General features: G+C 42.4%; 1 protein-coding gene across 2 annotated transcripts in view; it reads right to left on the bottom strand.

Moving 5' to 3' along the window:
- ATP6V0E1 (ATPase H+ transporting V0 subunit e1) overlaps positions 1-16372 on the bottom strand; it is a 28858-nt gene that overhangs the window by 6611 nt on the left and 5875 nt on the right. Inside the window, exon 3 of one of the 2 annotated variants that reach the window (XM_036240904.1) lies at positions 2272-2401. The exons of the other annotated variant lie outside the window; for it this stretch is intronic. Within the exon in view, the coding sequence (XP_036096797.1) occupies positions 2308-2401 (94 nt within the window). The 3' untranslated portion in view covers positions 2272-2307. The remainder of the gene's footprint in view (positions 1-2271; positions 2402-16372) is intronic. 2 annotated transcript variants of the gene reach the window in all.

Below are 16372 nucleotides of genomic sequence, written 5' to 3' on the forward strand. Positions count from 1 at the left end.
GCAAAACCAAGGGGATGTGGAAATATCTAGAGAAAGGATTTTTACCTTTAACCGAGAGATTTCATTTTCAGGGCATCTAACCCAAAGATCACTAGCGAAAATATACAATGTCATATGCAGAGGATGGCACTGTGGCTTTATTTATAATAGCAAAAGACTGAGAAAATCCAGGACATCAATGGTTTAAAAAAATTGAGAAGATCTCTATACACTGATAGGAGCAATCTCTAGGCTACAGTGTTTAATAAAAAAGCAAGCTATAGAATAGTGTACATAATACAGCTTTTCTGTGACAGCTGTGTGTGCAGGGAGGATGAACACACACACACACACACACACACACACACACAGTGTGACAGCTGTGTGTGCAGGGAGGATGAACACACACACACACACACACACACACACAAATGTACACATTTGCTTCTCCTAGGCAAAACGAAACACTGAAAGGACAGATTTCTCTGAATATATCTTGCTAATTTTGACTTTGGGAATATGTTTTACATATTCAAAAATAGCAAATAAAAAAACTACTATGAATCGAACACAAAATAAAACTTTAACTACATATCAAATTGATAACCACCAGAAAAAAGTAATTATTTCAAGTTACCTCAGAAAAAAGCATTCTGTTCTTTATTTGTCCTTAAGGACAAATAAAGCAGGAAAGATATCCTAAACTGCACTCAATAAAGTTACAGTTGGTAGTTATATTGGTGTTATTTTGAAACTATTTTATATGTACTGTGAGAAAACAAAAGTAAATAATTAAGTTACTCTCTTCAGCATATGTGAATGATATCAAGTATAAAAACAAAGAAGTCATAAACCTGTAAAGTTAAGTTTGAATTAAAATACTAACATGAACTCATGACCCTTTTCCTTCTTGAAAGTACACACTCCCGGCTCTGTCCACTGTAAAGACTTGGAGGCAACCACACCCAAGATGAAAGGCTGCACCGAGCATCAGACCTTGGTGTTTAAACACCACTGCCACGGAAGGAACCAGGGCCAGCTGGACGTGAGGAGTGACGAGTGAAGCAGGACCCCGTCCGTGGGAAACTCAGAAAGCCACTGGAGGACCAGGGGATTCCAAGCCTGGGCCAGGACACATACAAGAGGGGTCTGGGACATCTTCATTTTGCCAGAAAGTAAGATGAAAAGGACATAGACGAACATGAAAAGGAAATAAAAGCCCATCTACACAGGCTCCCATAGGCCAAAGAAAGAGCAACTGAATATAAAAAAGATAGTAAGTGTAACTGATTACAATTAAAAAGAAAGAAAAATGAAAACCTCACTGGATACACTAGAAGGAATTTAAGCACCAACAACTTACTTTGAAAATTAAAAAAATTAAATACGTATTCTGCTTTTCCTGTATGATCTATATTTCAAGGTTAATCAATAACTCTAGTTGATGAGGGCAAGTTCATCTTCATGATTTCTAATGAAATTTAGAAATCATGATAGAACCAGAAAATCACCATTTTGCAATTTCTACAAAAACACTTAATTCAGGCTACAATCATTGGTGGATAAAATCACTGGCTGAAAGGCTGACAGACAACTTCACAACTGGAGGACCAGGCTGTCCTTCCCCGAACCCACTGATCACCTTCACATCCCTAAAGCGGGGAGCCAGACACAGTGCGCCTCCTGTCAGGCAACGGGAGGTTCACCAAAGAGGTGCCCTTGCCCCAAAGCTGCACCAGAATCCAGCCAGGCATTCAGCGCTAACTTCCTTTTATCAAAATGATGGAGACAGAGGAACAAACTGAACGACAGGTTTTCCATCTGTCAGCCGGTGACCAAATCTTTCCGCTCCACCACTCCTGACCTCTCTGATCCTCAGAACCAAATAAAAGCTGCAATTTGAAGACCAATTTTCAAAAAACACTTGTCTCTCTCCATCCAGAGCAGTCAGAAATGCTCTTCACTTCCAGTCTGCCGGCCACTACTTGAAGCTGCTGAGTCTTGCAATACCAACTACCAATGGTCGCTTTCCTGAGCTGTGTTTAAAAGACAGCCTGCAAACGAATTAAATGGCAGGGTACTAATGGGCTTTAAAAGAACCTTATGGACAAACCCTTTGGTGAAGCAAACAACCTAAGCTCCAGATTCATCTCTGCTCTTCAGATCGTGTGTGCTTCCGGCAGCCGGCCCTCGCCCAGCGTTAGAATGGCCATACGGGTCTGAGAAAAAATCAAGGCGAACTCTAGCCGAGTGACTGACAACACTGATGTGAAAGGTCAAGGGTATAGTCACCTCCATGGCCGAGCACTGGGCAGCGGGTCTTCTTCCTCAAGGCCAGTGATACTTGAGATACCAGATGGTTTCATTTTTCAGCTGTGGTCCAAAGAGAGGGTTGAGCTGGGCCAGAATTGCAATCAGCCAACTGAAAGAATAGTGGGGGAGGAAGGACAACGAAAAGTGGTGAAATCATGTGGGACAGAACCATCCTCAATTAGGACGGAAAAGAGCTTTAGTGAAACGTAGGTCTTCTCTGTTCAGATCCACCTTCAATAAATGTTAATACTGTGCTAAAGGGAGCCGACTGATAGCTGATGAAACGTTTCACGGGACACACCTTGCCTTCCTTTCGACACATATGACAAAGCAGCGAGGCTTCATCACAGTACAGCTCTCTCTGTATTTTCTGAATTCTCAGTATCTAAGATTTCCTGAATTCATATATCTTTACCGCTGAGTGTTTTTACTAATCTCTAGCTCAGGAAAAACGGGTGTTACTTTATCCATTTTCCAAATGCTAAGACCCACAACCCACAGGACACACCAATTTGTACGGTACAGCCAGGTTAAATTTCAGCCCACCATCTCCCAACTAGGCTCCAACGCTTGAGTGCCCCTTCTCTAACCACCATCACCACTAAAATATGAGCCCCAGGAAAGCTGAGCCACATGGGTATTAACAAGCCTGCTCACTTCAGTCTCTAAGTGACAAGGTATTCCTCTGTATCATGGACGAATTATGCAGGAAGTACAAGGGTGTTACACAGAACCTCAGGGCTGGACATGAGAAAGAGCACACACTGTCTTTAACATTTTCTTATTCTGCTAATGGTTTTACACCTGATACAGTAATTCATATACCCAATGAAGTTTGAGAACCACTGAGCTAGAACCAAAACAATTTTAGGACCTTGAATTCCCCTGTAAGAAGGAAATTAGCCAAACCCAACCAGGCTATTATCTGGCTGGATCTCTATTATTTCATTTGCTGTCATTTTTAGAACTCTTCCAATCAAGAGATCAAAAAGCCAATTCTGATCACCAATAACCAGCACTGCACCAGAAGCCTGCACCGACAGAAACAGTGCACCCGCCCCCCCAAAGGTAGTTTTGTAACAGGTAACATGACACCTGAGCAGATCAGGCAAAAAGAGATACCTCGCGCTGACTCACTTTATAAACAAAAAGCTAATTCAGATGAGATTCTCTGATCTGTCCTGAGAACTAGAGTACTAAACACAAACAAAATAGCAAGACGTGTAGCTGGGGTGTAGCACCCACCTGACCCTGTGCTGAAGGAAAGGGGAGGGCAGGCAGGCAGACACACCGGAAAGCTCTGGCTGCAGCGAACCTCACGGTGCAGAGCTCAGTCATGGAAAATTCCATGCGGACCTAGGACTTCCCCGATCCCAGCAGGCAAGAGGAACTGACTGCAAAAACAGCCGTCCGTCCTTTCTGAAATAACTGGCTAATGCCTGGCCATCGGAATAAAAGGTATGTTAGGACCTAAACTACATTCTGTCTCCTTTCTTCACCAAAACGTATAGCACTGAATGAAACACCAGCTCCCCCCACTTCCTATGATGCTGTACAGGTTCTCAGTCCTGGCCGCACACTGTCATGACCCAGCGAGCTTTAAAAAAGACTAACACTGCTTCACATGTAACAATTCTTTTAATTCTCCCATAATACAGCTAAGCAAACTGAGGCAGAGAGAGGTTAAACAATTTGCCTGTGGTCACAATACTAATTAGGTGGCAGCAGCTCCTGAACAGAAACCCAGTCAGACGAATGTTCCCACTACAAAAGTTACTTTCTGAAGTACTGCCAACATTTCATAAAGCATCAATTTAGCAAAACCTAAATTGATCTGGGGGTTAAGGGAATAAAGAACCAATCTGCTGCCCAGGCTGGTTTGGCTCAGCAGTTAAAGAGTGTTGGCTCAAGGACCGAGGATCATGGGTTCGATTCCCAATCAAGGGCAAGCATCTGGGTTGCAGGTTTGATCCCTGGCCCCAGTCAGGACTGTGTGGAAGGCAACCAATCAATGTGTCTCTCTCACATTGATGTTTCTCTTTCTCCCTCTCTTCCACTCTCTCTCTCTCTAAAAAAAAATCAATGGAAAAATATCCTCAGGTGAGGATTAACCAAAAAAAAAAAAAAAAAACCAATCTGCTGATTACTGATTAAATCCAGGACAAGCTTTTGGTACATGAAGTAAAAAAAAATATCTAGTGGTCCATGTACACAGTGGAGTACTATGCAGCTGTAAGAAAGATCTCTTATCCTTTGAGATGACATGGAAGAACCTGGAGAGTATTATGCTAAGCAGAACAAGCCAAGCAGAGAAAGACAAATATCACATGATCTCACTTATTTGTGGAATATAATGAACTAAACAATCGGCTGAACAAAATTAACCTAGAGACATAGAGGTGGTGTACAGACTGACAAGCCTCAGAGGAGGAGGGGTTTGTGGGGAAAGAGATAAACCACAGAACTTACATGCACGTATGCATGACCAATGAACACAGACAACAAAGCTGGAGATGGGGTGGGGGACAAAGGGAAGGAGGGTGTCAATGGGGGAAAAATGAGAAACATCTGTAACAAAAACAAATTAATAAATTAAAAAATTTTTGCCCTGGCCGGTTTGGCTCAGCGGTTGGAGCGTCAGCCTGCGGTACAGAGAGACCCGGGTTCGGTTCCCGCTAAGGGCATGTACCTCGGTTGCAGTTTGTCCCCAGCCCTAGTTGGTCGTGTGGGTGGCAGCCACTCGATGTGTCCCTTCACATCGATGTTTCTCTCTCTCTCTCTTCCTCTCTCTCTCTCCCTCCCGCTCTATCTGAACAAAAAATGGAAAAATGTCCTCGAGTGAGGATAAAAAAAAATAAATAAATAAATAAATAAATAAATTAAAAAATTTTTAAAAAAAGAAAAATATCTAGAAGCAAGAACAAAGTCTTCTTTGCTTGCGCAGATTAGTGTTGAGAAACTTTTGTGAATTTAATTTTACATACTACTTTTAATGTTTCTATTCAAGCAAAACACCTCATTTAAAAACCCCAACAAACCACAGTTCGGGAAAGTTCCTTGGGAGACAGCCCAGGCTGGTTCATCTGAAATTTCATGGAGGAACTGTCCCCCTCTGACCAGCTGAGCTCTGCCCTTCCAAGTCCTGCATGGCTTGAAATTTTCCTTTAAAGCAAAGAAACACAGTGGAGAACTGGGAGGGGGGAAAATCCAGTCTGAATTGATGGAAGTGGGTGGAGGAAGAGGTCATATTCCAATGAATCTATTACTTCACGTGTCCAAGGAGAGAAAATGAAATGTACCCTTCAAATCTGCCCAAACCGTTCCGCATGTCCCCATATCCTGAAGTCCAGCCATGGTGCGGTGACATCTGTCTGCAGAGCTGGAATGGCCCAGAAGTTGAGTCCATGTTTCTCATTCTAGACTTTGAGGAAACTAAACCCTAGGGAGCAAAATCCTCCGAGTGAATCAGTGATAGGGCTGGATGGGGACCCACTGTACCAGGCAGAGACAAGTTTCCTGACTTTTCTCTTAATTACCAACTCCATGCTCCACGTCAGGCTCAGGGGATGCAGAGAGAAATGAGAAGAGGGACCAAGCCCTAAGGGGCTCCCGAGCTTGTGAGAGGCAAACCAGGACAGCAGGAGACTGTGCTTTTGGGAGAGAGACGCACGGGAGGTTTCATTCTATACACATCCCCTGGCCACTTGTCATGAGCTCAGCTCTTCATTTTCAGAATCCTCCAACCAGAAAGTACGCCCTCCTCCACAGAAAAGGCTCTATACCCAGTCCTCTCATGTCTTGCTTTGTTCTTTTGTTTCACATTCAGATATGAGAACAGAAAACAGAGAGGTATCATTACTTCCTGGTGAAGCACAGATCAAGCAGATAAATGCCCAGCTCCCCTGATGGAGCGGACTGGCAAGGACTTCCCTTCTGATCCACTGTCCCTCCAGCAATGGCCATGACATAAGTGACCTCTATCAGCAGGTTCCTTAAGAGACAGCGAAGAAGAGCGACTTGCCCTATCTCCCCCAAGATGATCTCTGTCCTCTGTCCTCCTCCCAATCCAATGACACAAATTCTGTCAAGGGCAGCACATTATTGGATGCTATTAGAAAATGCGGGATTCAGTACTAGGCAGAGTTGGATTTTAATCCAGCTGTAGTAAATATTAGCTGACTGTCCCAGGCAAATGGCCTTACAATCCCAAGCCTCTGTTTTCCGTTATAAAACAAAGATAATAATTCCTGCCTCAAGATGTTAAGAAATACAGGGAAAATATATGAAAGTGCTCTGCGAAGTCGTTGACAAATAGATGTTTAATAAATACTTGTATTCCTTCTCTTTCTTGTGAGACAGCTAAAATGTATGCAGGCACGGAATGAAATACAACCTGTGTACTTTACAGAGGACTTTCTCATGTAGCACTGAGTCATCCTCATCTTCACCTCTTCTCCTGCCCCCACCCCTCTGTGGTAGGCAGAATTCTAGGATATGCCCCAGGATTCCCAACCCCTGGCACACATACCTGGTCTAAACCCAAGGCAGTGAGTACGATGGCGGCCGTGCCTGTGATCAGTTTATGTCATACAGCTGGCCTGAGGAAGGGCAATCATCCTGAGTGCCTGTGACCTAATTGGGTGAGCTCCTAAAAGGGACAGGACTCTCCCTGACAAACGGTGTTTGGAGCATGTGTATCACTCATGAGTTTATTGCCGACTAGCTCAGAACGTACCTTTAGTATGTGCTCTGTGATAAACAACTGAATTCCTCTTTTTCTCCGTAAATGAGCACGGTGGTAAGCTGTCTCGGTAGAGGGAGCTGGAGGGACACTGCAGGCAGGAACAGGGAGTTGGCCGAGAGGATAGGAGGACATTTGGCAAAGCCTGAGCAGACTCGGGCCCAGAACATGGTTGCTCTTTGCTCTTATAGCCTCAGACTAGAAATAACCTTCCTGCAGCCATTTCAACACCAAAACCTGAGTGCATGGCCTACGTCTGAAGGCCTGCTACACTGGCACAGGGACTCCGCTACACACCCAGGCCACCAGCCACCTGCTCTCCTGTGAGTACTCAGAACGTGGACTATTTGCCCAGCAACTCCAGACCAACTCAAGCAAACTTCACTGCTGTCTTGTGGGCTGAACCACATCTTCTCCAATGAAGTCTGAATCCTTGTGAAGTTTGTCCTTCCTTGGGTCTCCCTCATTCCCAGAGTATCATATAGAGTTTCCTTATATCTTACACTCGTTTGTCATAGTTTATAGTAATTCTGTTAACATTCCCCTGTCTAACCTACCATGTGGTTTTTATCTCCTTATCAAACTTAGACTGCTACAGGATGAGATGGATTTTACACGAAGGAGACTCTATTGCTTGCTTTGAAGGTGGAGGGGCCGCACAGCGAGGAATGTGGGTGGCCTCCATGAGCTGAGAATGGCCCCCAAGCAACAGCCAACAAAGTTATAGAACCTCAGTCCTACGACCACAAGGAACTGAATTCTGCCATGGCCTTGGGAGCATGGAAGAGGACCCCAAGCTCTAGATGAGAAGGCACAAAATGATTTCCCATTAACCTTATGCCAACTCTATCTCTACCGTGACCCTTTCATAAGGCAGGGATATGCCCTATTCTTGCCAGCTCTTAAAATACCTTTCCTACCTTTCCTCTATACTTTCTATACCAGACCTTCCAGTTCAAAGTCTGTAACAATACTTTTACCTGCCAAATTATAAAAGAAAAAATTATGGAGTCAGAATAAGAAAAATAAACTTTTTCATCTAGCAGATAATATGCAGGATCAGGTACCCAGATTTCCCTTCCACTATAAACAGCCAAGATATCCAAATATTTTAAATGTAAATGAGAAAAATGTAAGCAGTTCTTAGATCAAAAATCTAAGTGAAGGCAAGTACCCAGAGAGGAAGGTGAAGTGACTACAGATTGCCTTCCATACCTTGAGACTATATACTAAACCGGATGAACCTGAGACCTCAAAGAGCATGGGAAACAGTAGATAAAGCCCAGGGTCCATTCAAGGTAGACGCTAATAAAATTTTCACACACCTCCACAAAAAAACTAAGTCCCCAAAGGGTCTTACCTCAAGGTAAGGATATCAAACAGAACCCCCTCCAGAGACATGCTGTCTCAAATACAAGTACCAAGAAGAAAGAAGAAAAAGACTGACAATGAGAAATGGTCTTCACAACTGCTTGCAACTCAAATTCATTCTATATGGTTTTAGAAAAACACACACATATCTAGAATTTTGCTTAATTGAAGCCCACACTTTTAATGGCCTCAGTCATCTAGCAGAAGCAATATAAATCTTTTCTGGGAAGAGCTTACCTTTATACCAGACCTTGAAGTACTCACACATATAAAATATTGGGAAGCCCTGGCCAGTGTGACTCAGTTGGCTGGGCGTCATCCCATGCACCAAAAAGCTGCTGATTAAATTCCTGTCTGGATTGTGGGCTCGAGATGTTTTGCTTTTACATCAGTATTTCTCTCTGTCTCCCTCTCCTTTCCATTCTTTCTAAAAATCAATTAAAAAATCTTTTTGCCCTGGCCAGTTTGGCTCAGCGGTTGGAGCATCGGCCTGCGGTCCAGAGAGGCCCCAGGTTCGGTTCCTGCTGAGGGCACGTACCTTAGCTGCAGTTTGTCCCCAGCCCTGGTCGGGGTTGTGTGGGTGGTGACCAGTCAATGTGTCCCTTTCACGTCGATCTTTCTTTCTCTCTCTCCCTCCCACTCTATCTAAACAAAACATGGGAAAATGTCCTTGGGTGAGGATTAAAAAAAAATCTTTTCAAAAAATTATAAGGAAAATAAACAGCTGGTAGTCAACTAAACACACAAGGAAAGAAGGCACCATGAGTGAGAGGCAGCAAACGGCAGACACGTAAGGAATTCAGATACTGGAATTATCGGATACAGATTATAAATAAACTATGTCTTAAGAAATAAGATAAGCTTAAAATATGTGCAGGGAGAAAGACGGGAGGGAGGGAGGGAAAAAGGAAGGGGTAGCAAAACTGTAAAAGAAGCAAAAGAACTTCTATAGAAATAAAAAATATAATACCTGAAAATAAAAGAGTCAATAGGTGAGGTTCTGGTAATAGCAGAATAGCTTGTATCAAACTCATCCTATAAACAGTAATAAACTGAACAAAATATGAAAACCAACTATTTGATGGTACTAGAGATTGGAAATCTCAGAAAATAAATTAAAACTACAAAAAAAAAAAAAAACCCAATGGTAATTTTAGAACTAAAAGTATAATACACAAACAAACAAAAATCTTTGGATGGGCTTACCAACAGACTGGAGATGATAGAAGAAATAGTGAGCCTGAAGACAGATCAACAGAAACTGTCAGATCTGAATAAGAAAAAAGAAGTCTACCATATGTGTAACTGGAGTCTCAGAAGTATAAAAAGTACGGCAGATCACCTGGCTCGTATGGCTCAGTGGATTGAGCATTGTCCCATGAACTGAGAGGTCCCAGTTCGATTCCACTTAAGGGCACACACCCAGGTTGCAGGCTCAATCCCTAGTAGGGTGCATGCATGGGGCGGCCAATCAATGTTTCTCTCTCACACTGACGTTTCTATCTCTCTCTCCCTTCCTCTTTCTCTAAAAAAATAAATAAAAACGTATTTTTTTTTAAAGAATATAACAGAAAAAAATAGAATAAATATAGGCTGTGATTTTCTCAAATTTGGTGGAAAATAGCCCAGCAAACCCCAATCAAAATAAATTCAAAGAGAACCACACCTACATACATCACAGTCATATTGCTGAAAACCAAAGAGGAAAATCTTGATAATATCCAGAGGAAAAAGGAAAAAGTATGCATAAAGGGAAACAATTATTCAAATTATAGCTGAGTTCTCAGCAGAAGCAACAAGGGCAGAAGACAACTGAAGAGCATCTTAACATTGTTAGAAAGAAAAAAAATCCTATCAACCTATCAGAAAAATTATCCTTAGAAAATAAAAGTGAAATAAAGGCATTTTCAGATACATGAAAGCTGAGAGAACTTGTCAGTAAACCTGTCCTACAACAAATACTAAAGGAAGTGCTTTAGGCTGAAGGGAAACCAGACAGAAACTCAAATCTACAAAATGAAATGAGGAACACTCATAAAGTAAAAACTATTTTACTGTAGTAAGGGTTAACATAAAAAGATGTAAAATAGCCCTGGCTGGTTTGGCTTAGCGTTTAGAGCATCAGCCCATGGACCAAAGGGTCACAGGTTCAATTCCGGTCTGGAGCATGTACCTGGGTTGCAGGTTTGATCTCCACCCTGGCTGGGGCCATTCAGGAGGCAACCAATCTGTGTGTTTTTCTCACACTGATGTTTCTCTTTCTCTCCCTGCCTCCCACTAATAAATAAATATAAAATATATGATAATACCACAAAAGATGGTGAGTAAATAGAATTATGTTATTGTTAAGGTTGTTACATTTTACCTAAAGTAGCTCAATATTAACTCAAAGTAGATTTGAAAAATTAAGAATACACGTTATAATTATTAGAGCAAAGATTAAAAAGAAATATATAAAAAAAGTGTAACTAGAAAGCTCTTAGAGGAATTAAAATAGAATACTAAAAATATTCGATTAACCTAAAATAAGGCATAAAATGAAGAGCAAAGGAACAAAAAACAGATGAGACAAGCCAAACAATTAGCAAAATAGTAAACCCAAACCTAGTTATATCAATAATTACATTAATTGTATATGAAGAACCATTTGCCAATTAAAAGGCAAAGATAGTCAGAATGGATAAAAAAGTAAAACTGAGCTGTAGCAAAAGGCACATTCTAAATATAAAGACATAGATATAATGAGACTAAGAAAGGTGGTATGGCCCTGGCTGGTTTGGCTCAGCGGTTAGAGCGTCAGCCTGCGGTCCAGAGAGACCTGGGTTCAGTTCCCGCTAAGGGCACGTACCTCGGTTGCAGTCTGTCCCCAGCCCTGGTTGGCCGTGCGGGTGGCAGCCACTTGATGTGTCCCTTTCACGTTGATGTTTCTCTCTCTCTCTCTTCCTCTCTCTCCCTCCCATTCTACCTGAACAAAAAATGGAAAAAAATGTCCTCAGGTGAGGATAAAAAAAAAAAAAAGGTGGTATGATTATTAATATCAGACAAAATAAAAATCAAGTCAAGGATAAAAGAGGGACATTTTACAACGATAAAAATATCACTTCATCAAGAAGAAATATCACAAATGTGTATGCTCCTGATAACAGAGCTTCAAAACATACAAAACAAAATGGAAATAATTAAAAAAGAGTAGCAGAAAAAAACCACAATAGTTGATGATTTTAACATCCTCTCTCAGTAATTAATGAAAGTAGACCAAAAAACTCAGTAAGGATAGCCCTGGCTAGTTTAGCTCAGCGGTTGAGCATCAGCCTGCGGACCAGAGTTTCCCAGCTTCAGTTCCCGCTAGGGGCACGTACCACCAAAAAAAAAAAAAACTCAGTAAGGATAGAGAAGATTTGAAATTCCCTGGTCCAATGTTTATAGAACACAAACTCAACAGCTGCAAAATATACATTCTTTTCAAGGGCACATGAAACGGTCATCAAGATAAACCATATGCTGAGCCAGGAATATGTTCCAATTTTCTAAAGATTGGAATCTTACAGAGTATATTTTCTGATAAGATATCTAGAAAAGCTCCAAATATTTGGAAATTAAACACCATACTTCTAAAAATGAAAACATATCATTAAAATTTGTAGGCTGTAGCTAAAGCAATGCTAAGAGAGAATTTCATTGCATTGATTTCTTTCTCTTTTTTTGCATTAATTTCTTACATTTAAAAAGAACAACGGTTTAAAACCAGTGATCTAAGTTTCTACATTAAGAAGTTAGAAAAAGTGCAAGTTAAACCCAAAGTTAGAGGAAGGAAATAAATAAAAGCTAATCTAAATAAATAGAAATATATCATGTTCATGAGCAGAAGACTCGGTATCATTAAAACGTCAGTTCTCTCTAAATTAATCTGTAGATTCAATACAATCCCAGTTAAAATCTTAACAGGCTTTTTTTTGGTAGAAACTGGTAAGATGATTCTAAATTTTATATGGCTAATTTTAGAATAGCCAAATAACCTTGAAGAACAAACTCAGAGGACTTAGACTTCCTGATTTCAATAGAAAGCTACAATATCCAATAGAGTTTGGTATTGTCCTAAGGCTAGACAAAGAGATCGATGAACAGAAGAAGCCTGGAAACAGACTCACACATATGTGGTCAAGTGATTTTGAACAAAGATGCCAAAGCAATTTAATGGAGAAAGGAAAGTCTTCAATCAATATTGCAGCAATCAATGGTGCAGTTGGGCAATCAATGGTGCAGTTGTACTGGGAAACAAAACTACAAAAACAAAACAAAGCCTGACACCACCATTCTAGTGCCAGTGGCCCTGGGGGCAGCGTGCCCAACTGCCCACGCCTCTTGACTGCCCCGCCGCAGTGGAAAGCCGCAGGTCCAAGTCCTCACCCAATAACAGGAACGATACGGACTAAGCTCAACATATCTCATCTCTTCATTTACCTCAATTTTTGCCAGAAGAAAACATTTTCCCCAAATCCCAGGACCATCTATCTACTATGCTCCAATTTCCTCCCCAGACTGCTCTGCTCATTTCACCACCGATCCAACATCCCACCTGCCCTTTCTTCCAACCCCTTCCCCTGGGTTCTCTGTAACTTGCTCCAAGAGCCGCCAATGACTCACACACCTCTTCCTATTCTCACAGTGCGGTGGCCTCCACGCCCGAAACCTGGCTCCCTGGAAGCTCTCAAGCAGAAAGGCCTTACACCAGATGACGCAGGCTTGGCCGTGGGAGTACTCACTTCTTTGCTCCCCTCCTCGCCGTGTGTCCTCCAGACAGTCCTCCCCCACTCCTGTGGAATACTGACTTCCACTTTGGGGTGCATGCCTGCTGATTTTACTACCCTCTGATTCCTTCCTCCATTCCGCTCAGTCCCCTTATTGAACAGAGAAGACTTAAGGGAGTCCATGGCCGGCCTGTCTTCATCTGTACACCTCAACACTGGCATTCCTCAGCTCTGGCCCCTCCTGTTCTTTAAGGCATGTTTCTCAAAGGCAGCAGCATTGACATTTGGGGCTGAATCGTTTTTGCTGGGAGAAGGGGGCTGTCCTGTTCCCAGTGGGAAGTCCAGCAGCATCCCTGGCCTCTGCCACCAGATGCCAGTACCAGCCCCAGCAGACAACCACTGCCTTACAAATTATCATGTCATGGTCTCAAATCTCTCGCCTATCTATATCCAGTTTCCCATGTGACATCTCTCAGAAGTTTCACCAGCATGTTAATCTTAACCTGTCCCCAACTGAATTTGTTTGAAACTACTTTCCTCTCTGCTGAACCATTAATACAAACTGGTCACACTGGCAGAGATCCCGGCTTATTTAGAGGTCAGACATCATGCCCCACAGAATCTAACCTTCAACCAGAACAAACTGGAAAGAGGCGAAAATTGCCACAAAACAGAAGGCAATTTAAAAGTCCACAAATGTACTTCAAAACATGACTTTGTTGAGGAAATCCAGTTTCTTTGGGCGTGTCTTCCTTTGAGAGAGGTATTTTCAAGACGATATACTTAATAGCACCAAACAGTGAAGTTTTCTTTGACTTTCTAATTTATTCTGGAATCCCACCCCTTTGTGGAATCAGGTATGCAAAATAATTAGGGTTTGAATTCCACCCCTATGTTTCAGCCAGATAACTTGCTAAGTAGGATATATACATACTCAGGTTTCAAGGAAAAGAAAAAAGTAATTACAAAAAGTCTGGGCCATCCAAAGCATTTCATGCTGGAACTCTGGGCACACCTCTATGAATGCACGGGCACCAGGACAATCCACTGTCAACACAGCTGTCACGAGCACGCAGTACAAGGGAAAATGGTCTAAAATCTAGACAGCAAGAGATAAGGGCTCATGGAGAGTTCTCAACTGAGTCACGACTACTCAAAGTGATATAATTCCCAAGCAAGTCCAGTTATTCATTCTACACTTGAAAATGAAAATAAAGAGGTATGAGATGGATAGAAAAATTTTTTTTGTTCTAAAGGAAATATCATGAAAATTAACTAAATTTCAAAGAAGAATGAGAAAAGTCAGAAAATGTTTTTGTCTATCTTCGTTAATCTAAAGTCATTTCTCTGTGCAATCTTTTTTTTTTTTATCCTTACCCAAGCACATTTTTGCATTTATCTTCATAGAGTGGGAGGGAGAGAGGGAGGAAGAGAGAGAGAGAGAGAAACATCAATGTGAGAGAGACACATCGACTGGCTGCCACCCACATGACCTCCCAAATGGGGCTGGGAGCGAACTGCAACTGAGGTACATGCCCTTAGCAGGAATCGAACCCAGGTCTCTCTGGACTGAGGGCCGACACTCTAACCACTGAGCTAAACCGGCCAGGGTGCAATCTTTTTTATTTTTTTTAATCCTCACCCGAGGATATTTTTCCATTTTTTGTTCAGATAGAGTGGGAGGGAGAGAGAGAAACATCAACATGAAAGGGACACATCGAGTGGCTGCCACCTGCACGACCAACCAGGGCCGGGGACAAACTGCAACCGAGGTACGTGCCCTTAGCGGGAACCGAACCTGGGTCTCTCCGGACCGCAGGCCAACGCTCTAGCCGCTGAGCCAAACCGGCCAATCTTTTATTTTAAAGACCCTACCACCATCGCCCTGGCCAGTATGGCTCAGTGGTTAGAGTGTTGGCCCATGGACCAGAGAGACCTGGGTTTGGTTCCTGCTAAGGCACGTACCTTGGTTGCAGTTCGTCCCCGGCTCTGGCTGGGGTCGTGTGGATGGCAACCAGTCAATGTGTCTCTCTCACATTGATGTTTCTCTCTCTCTCTCCATCCCTCTCTCCCTCCCGCTCCATCTGAAGATAAAATGCAAAAATGTGCTCAGGTGAGGATAAAAAAGACCCTACCACCTACTTCACTGCTCAGGGGGCAGAGATGTCCAGCGGAATGAAAACAAAGGCCTTTTCAATGGCAGGCCACTCCTAGCTCCGGGGCTGATCACAAGCTCCCTTGGTGGGATTTCCGTAGATTCAGCAGGACCAGGAATTGGTACTCAACGACCCCTACTAAAATGACGAATTCCCAATAATGCGCGTACTTCCTCTCGTTTACTCTTCAGGGCTGAACACAGCTGGTGTAAGAATGAACACTCGCTCGTTCCCTCCACATGCTACTCATCAGACTTCCAAGAACTGGAACGAACTCATCCCCACTTTTTTCAAAAACCTTTGGTGAAAAGTCTGAAGGTACAAGAAATCCATCGATTCCGAGTCACAGAGAGCCGTGGCCCTTCATCACAGGATTAGAGCCGCTGCTTCCTGCCTGGTGCGCACTGAACGCCAGTTTGGCCAACACCGATCCTTTCCTTTTAAGGAGTCTCAGGAAGCTGGAAAGCTCTCTTCAGAAAAAGCAATCACTGGTTCAAAGCCCTGGCAGGAAATCCCCAGAAGGATGCATTTTACAGTATGTAAAATATATCTCAATTTTTTTTTAAAGAAAGAAATCATAAGACCTCTGAATACTCTGAAGTGGCTATGGTCTCCATGAACTGACTAACTGTCAGTTTTTGCCCGGGCGCGCCTGGTTCCACCCTCCATGGAGGGGAGAAGGCAGACGAGAGCTAGAGCCGTCTTTCAAACACCTTTCCCTCAGTTCAGCTGCAGCTCTGCCACCCACGGGGCCAAAGAACAGTATTCCAAAAATACACGTTGAGGAGTACCTTACAGACCCTAAAATAGCTTTCATTCAACATTTTATATAAACGATATAATCTATTCAAATAGATGCTAATTATTACACTTTTAAATTTAGTAATTTCAATTTAAAAAATTGCTCTTACTCTATTTTATTATAATTCTAGCTCAACTTCTATTCACCAGATGAACAAAAGTCATAATAAAGAATGGCTCTATTGGCTTCATAGTAAGATATTTAAGCGAAACGAAGCCTAAATACTTCACAATAGTGAAGTACAAAGCACTACAATGACGAT

The sequence above is a fragment of the Molossus molossus genome, unplaced genomic scaffold (assembly GCF_014108415.1).
Source record: "Molossus molossus isolate mMolMol1 unplaced genomic scaffold, mMolMol1.p scaffold_m16_p_4, whole genome shotgun sequence".
Taxonomy (NCBI): domain Eukaryota; kingdom Metazoa; phylum Chordata; class Mammalia; order Chiroptera; family Molossidae; genus Molossus; species Molossus molossus.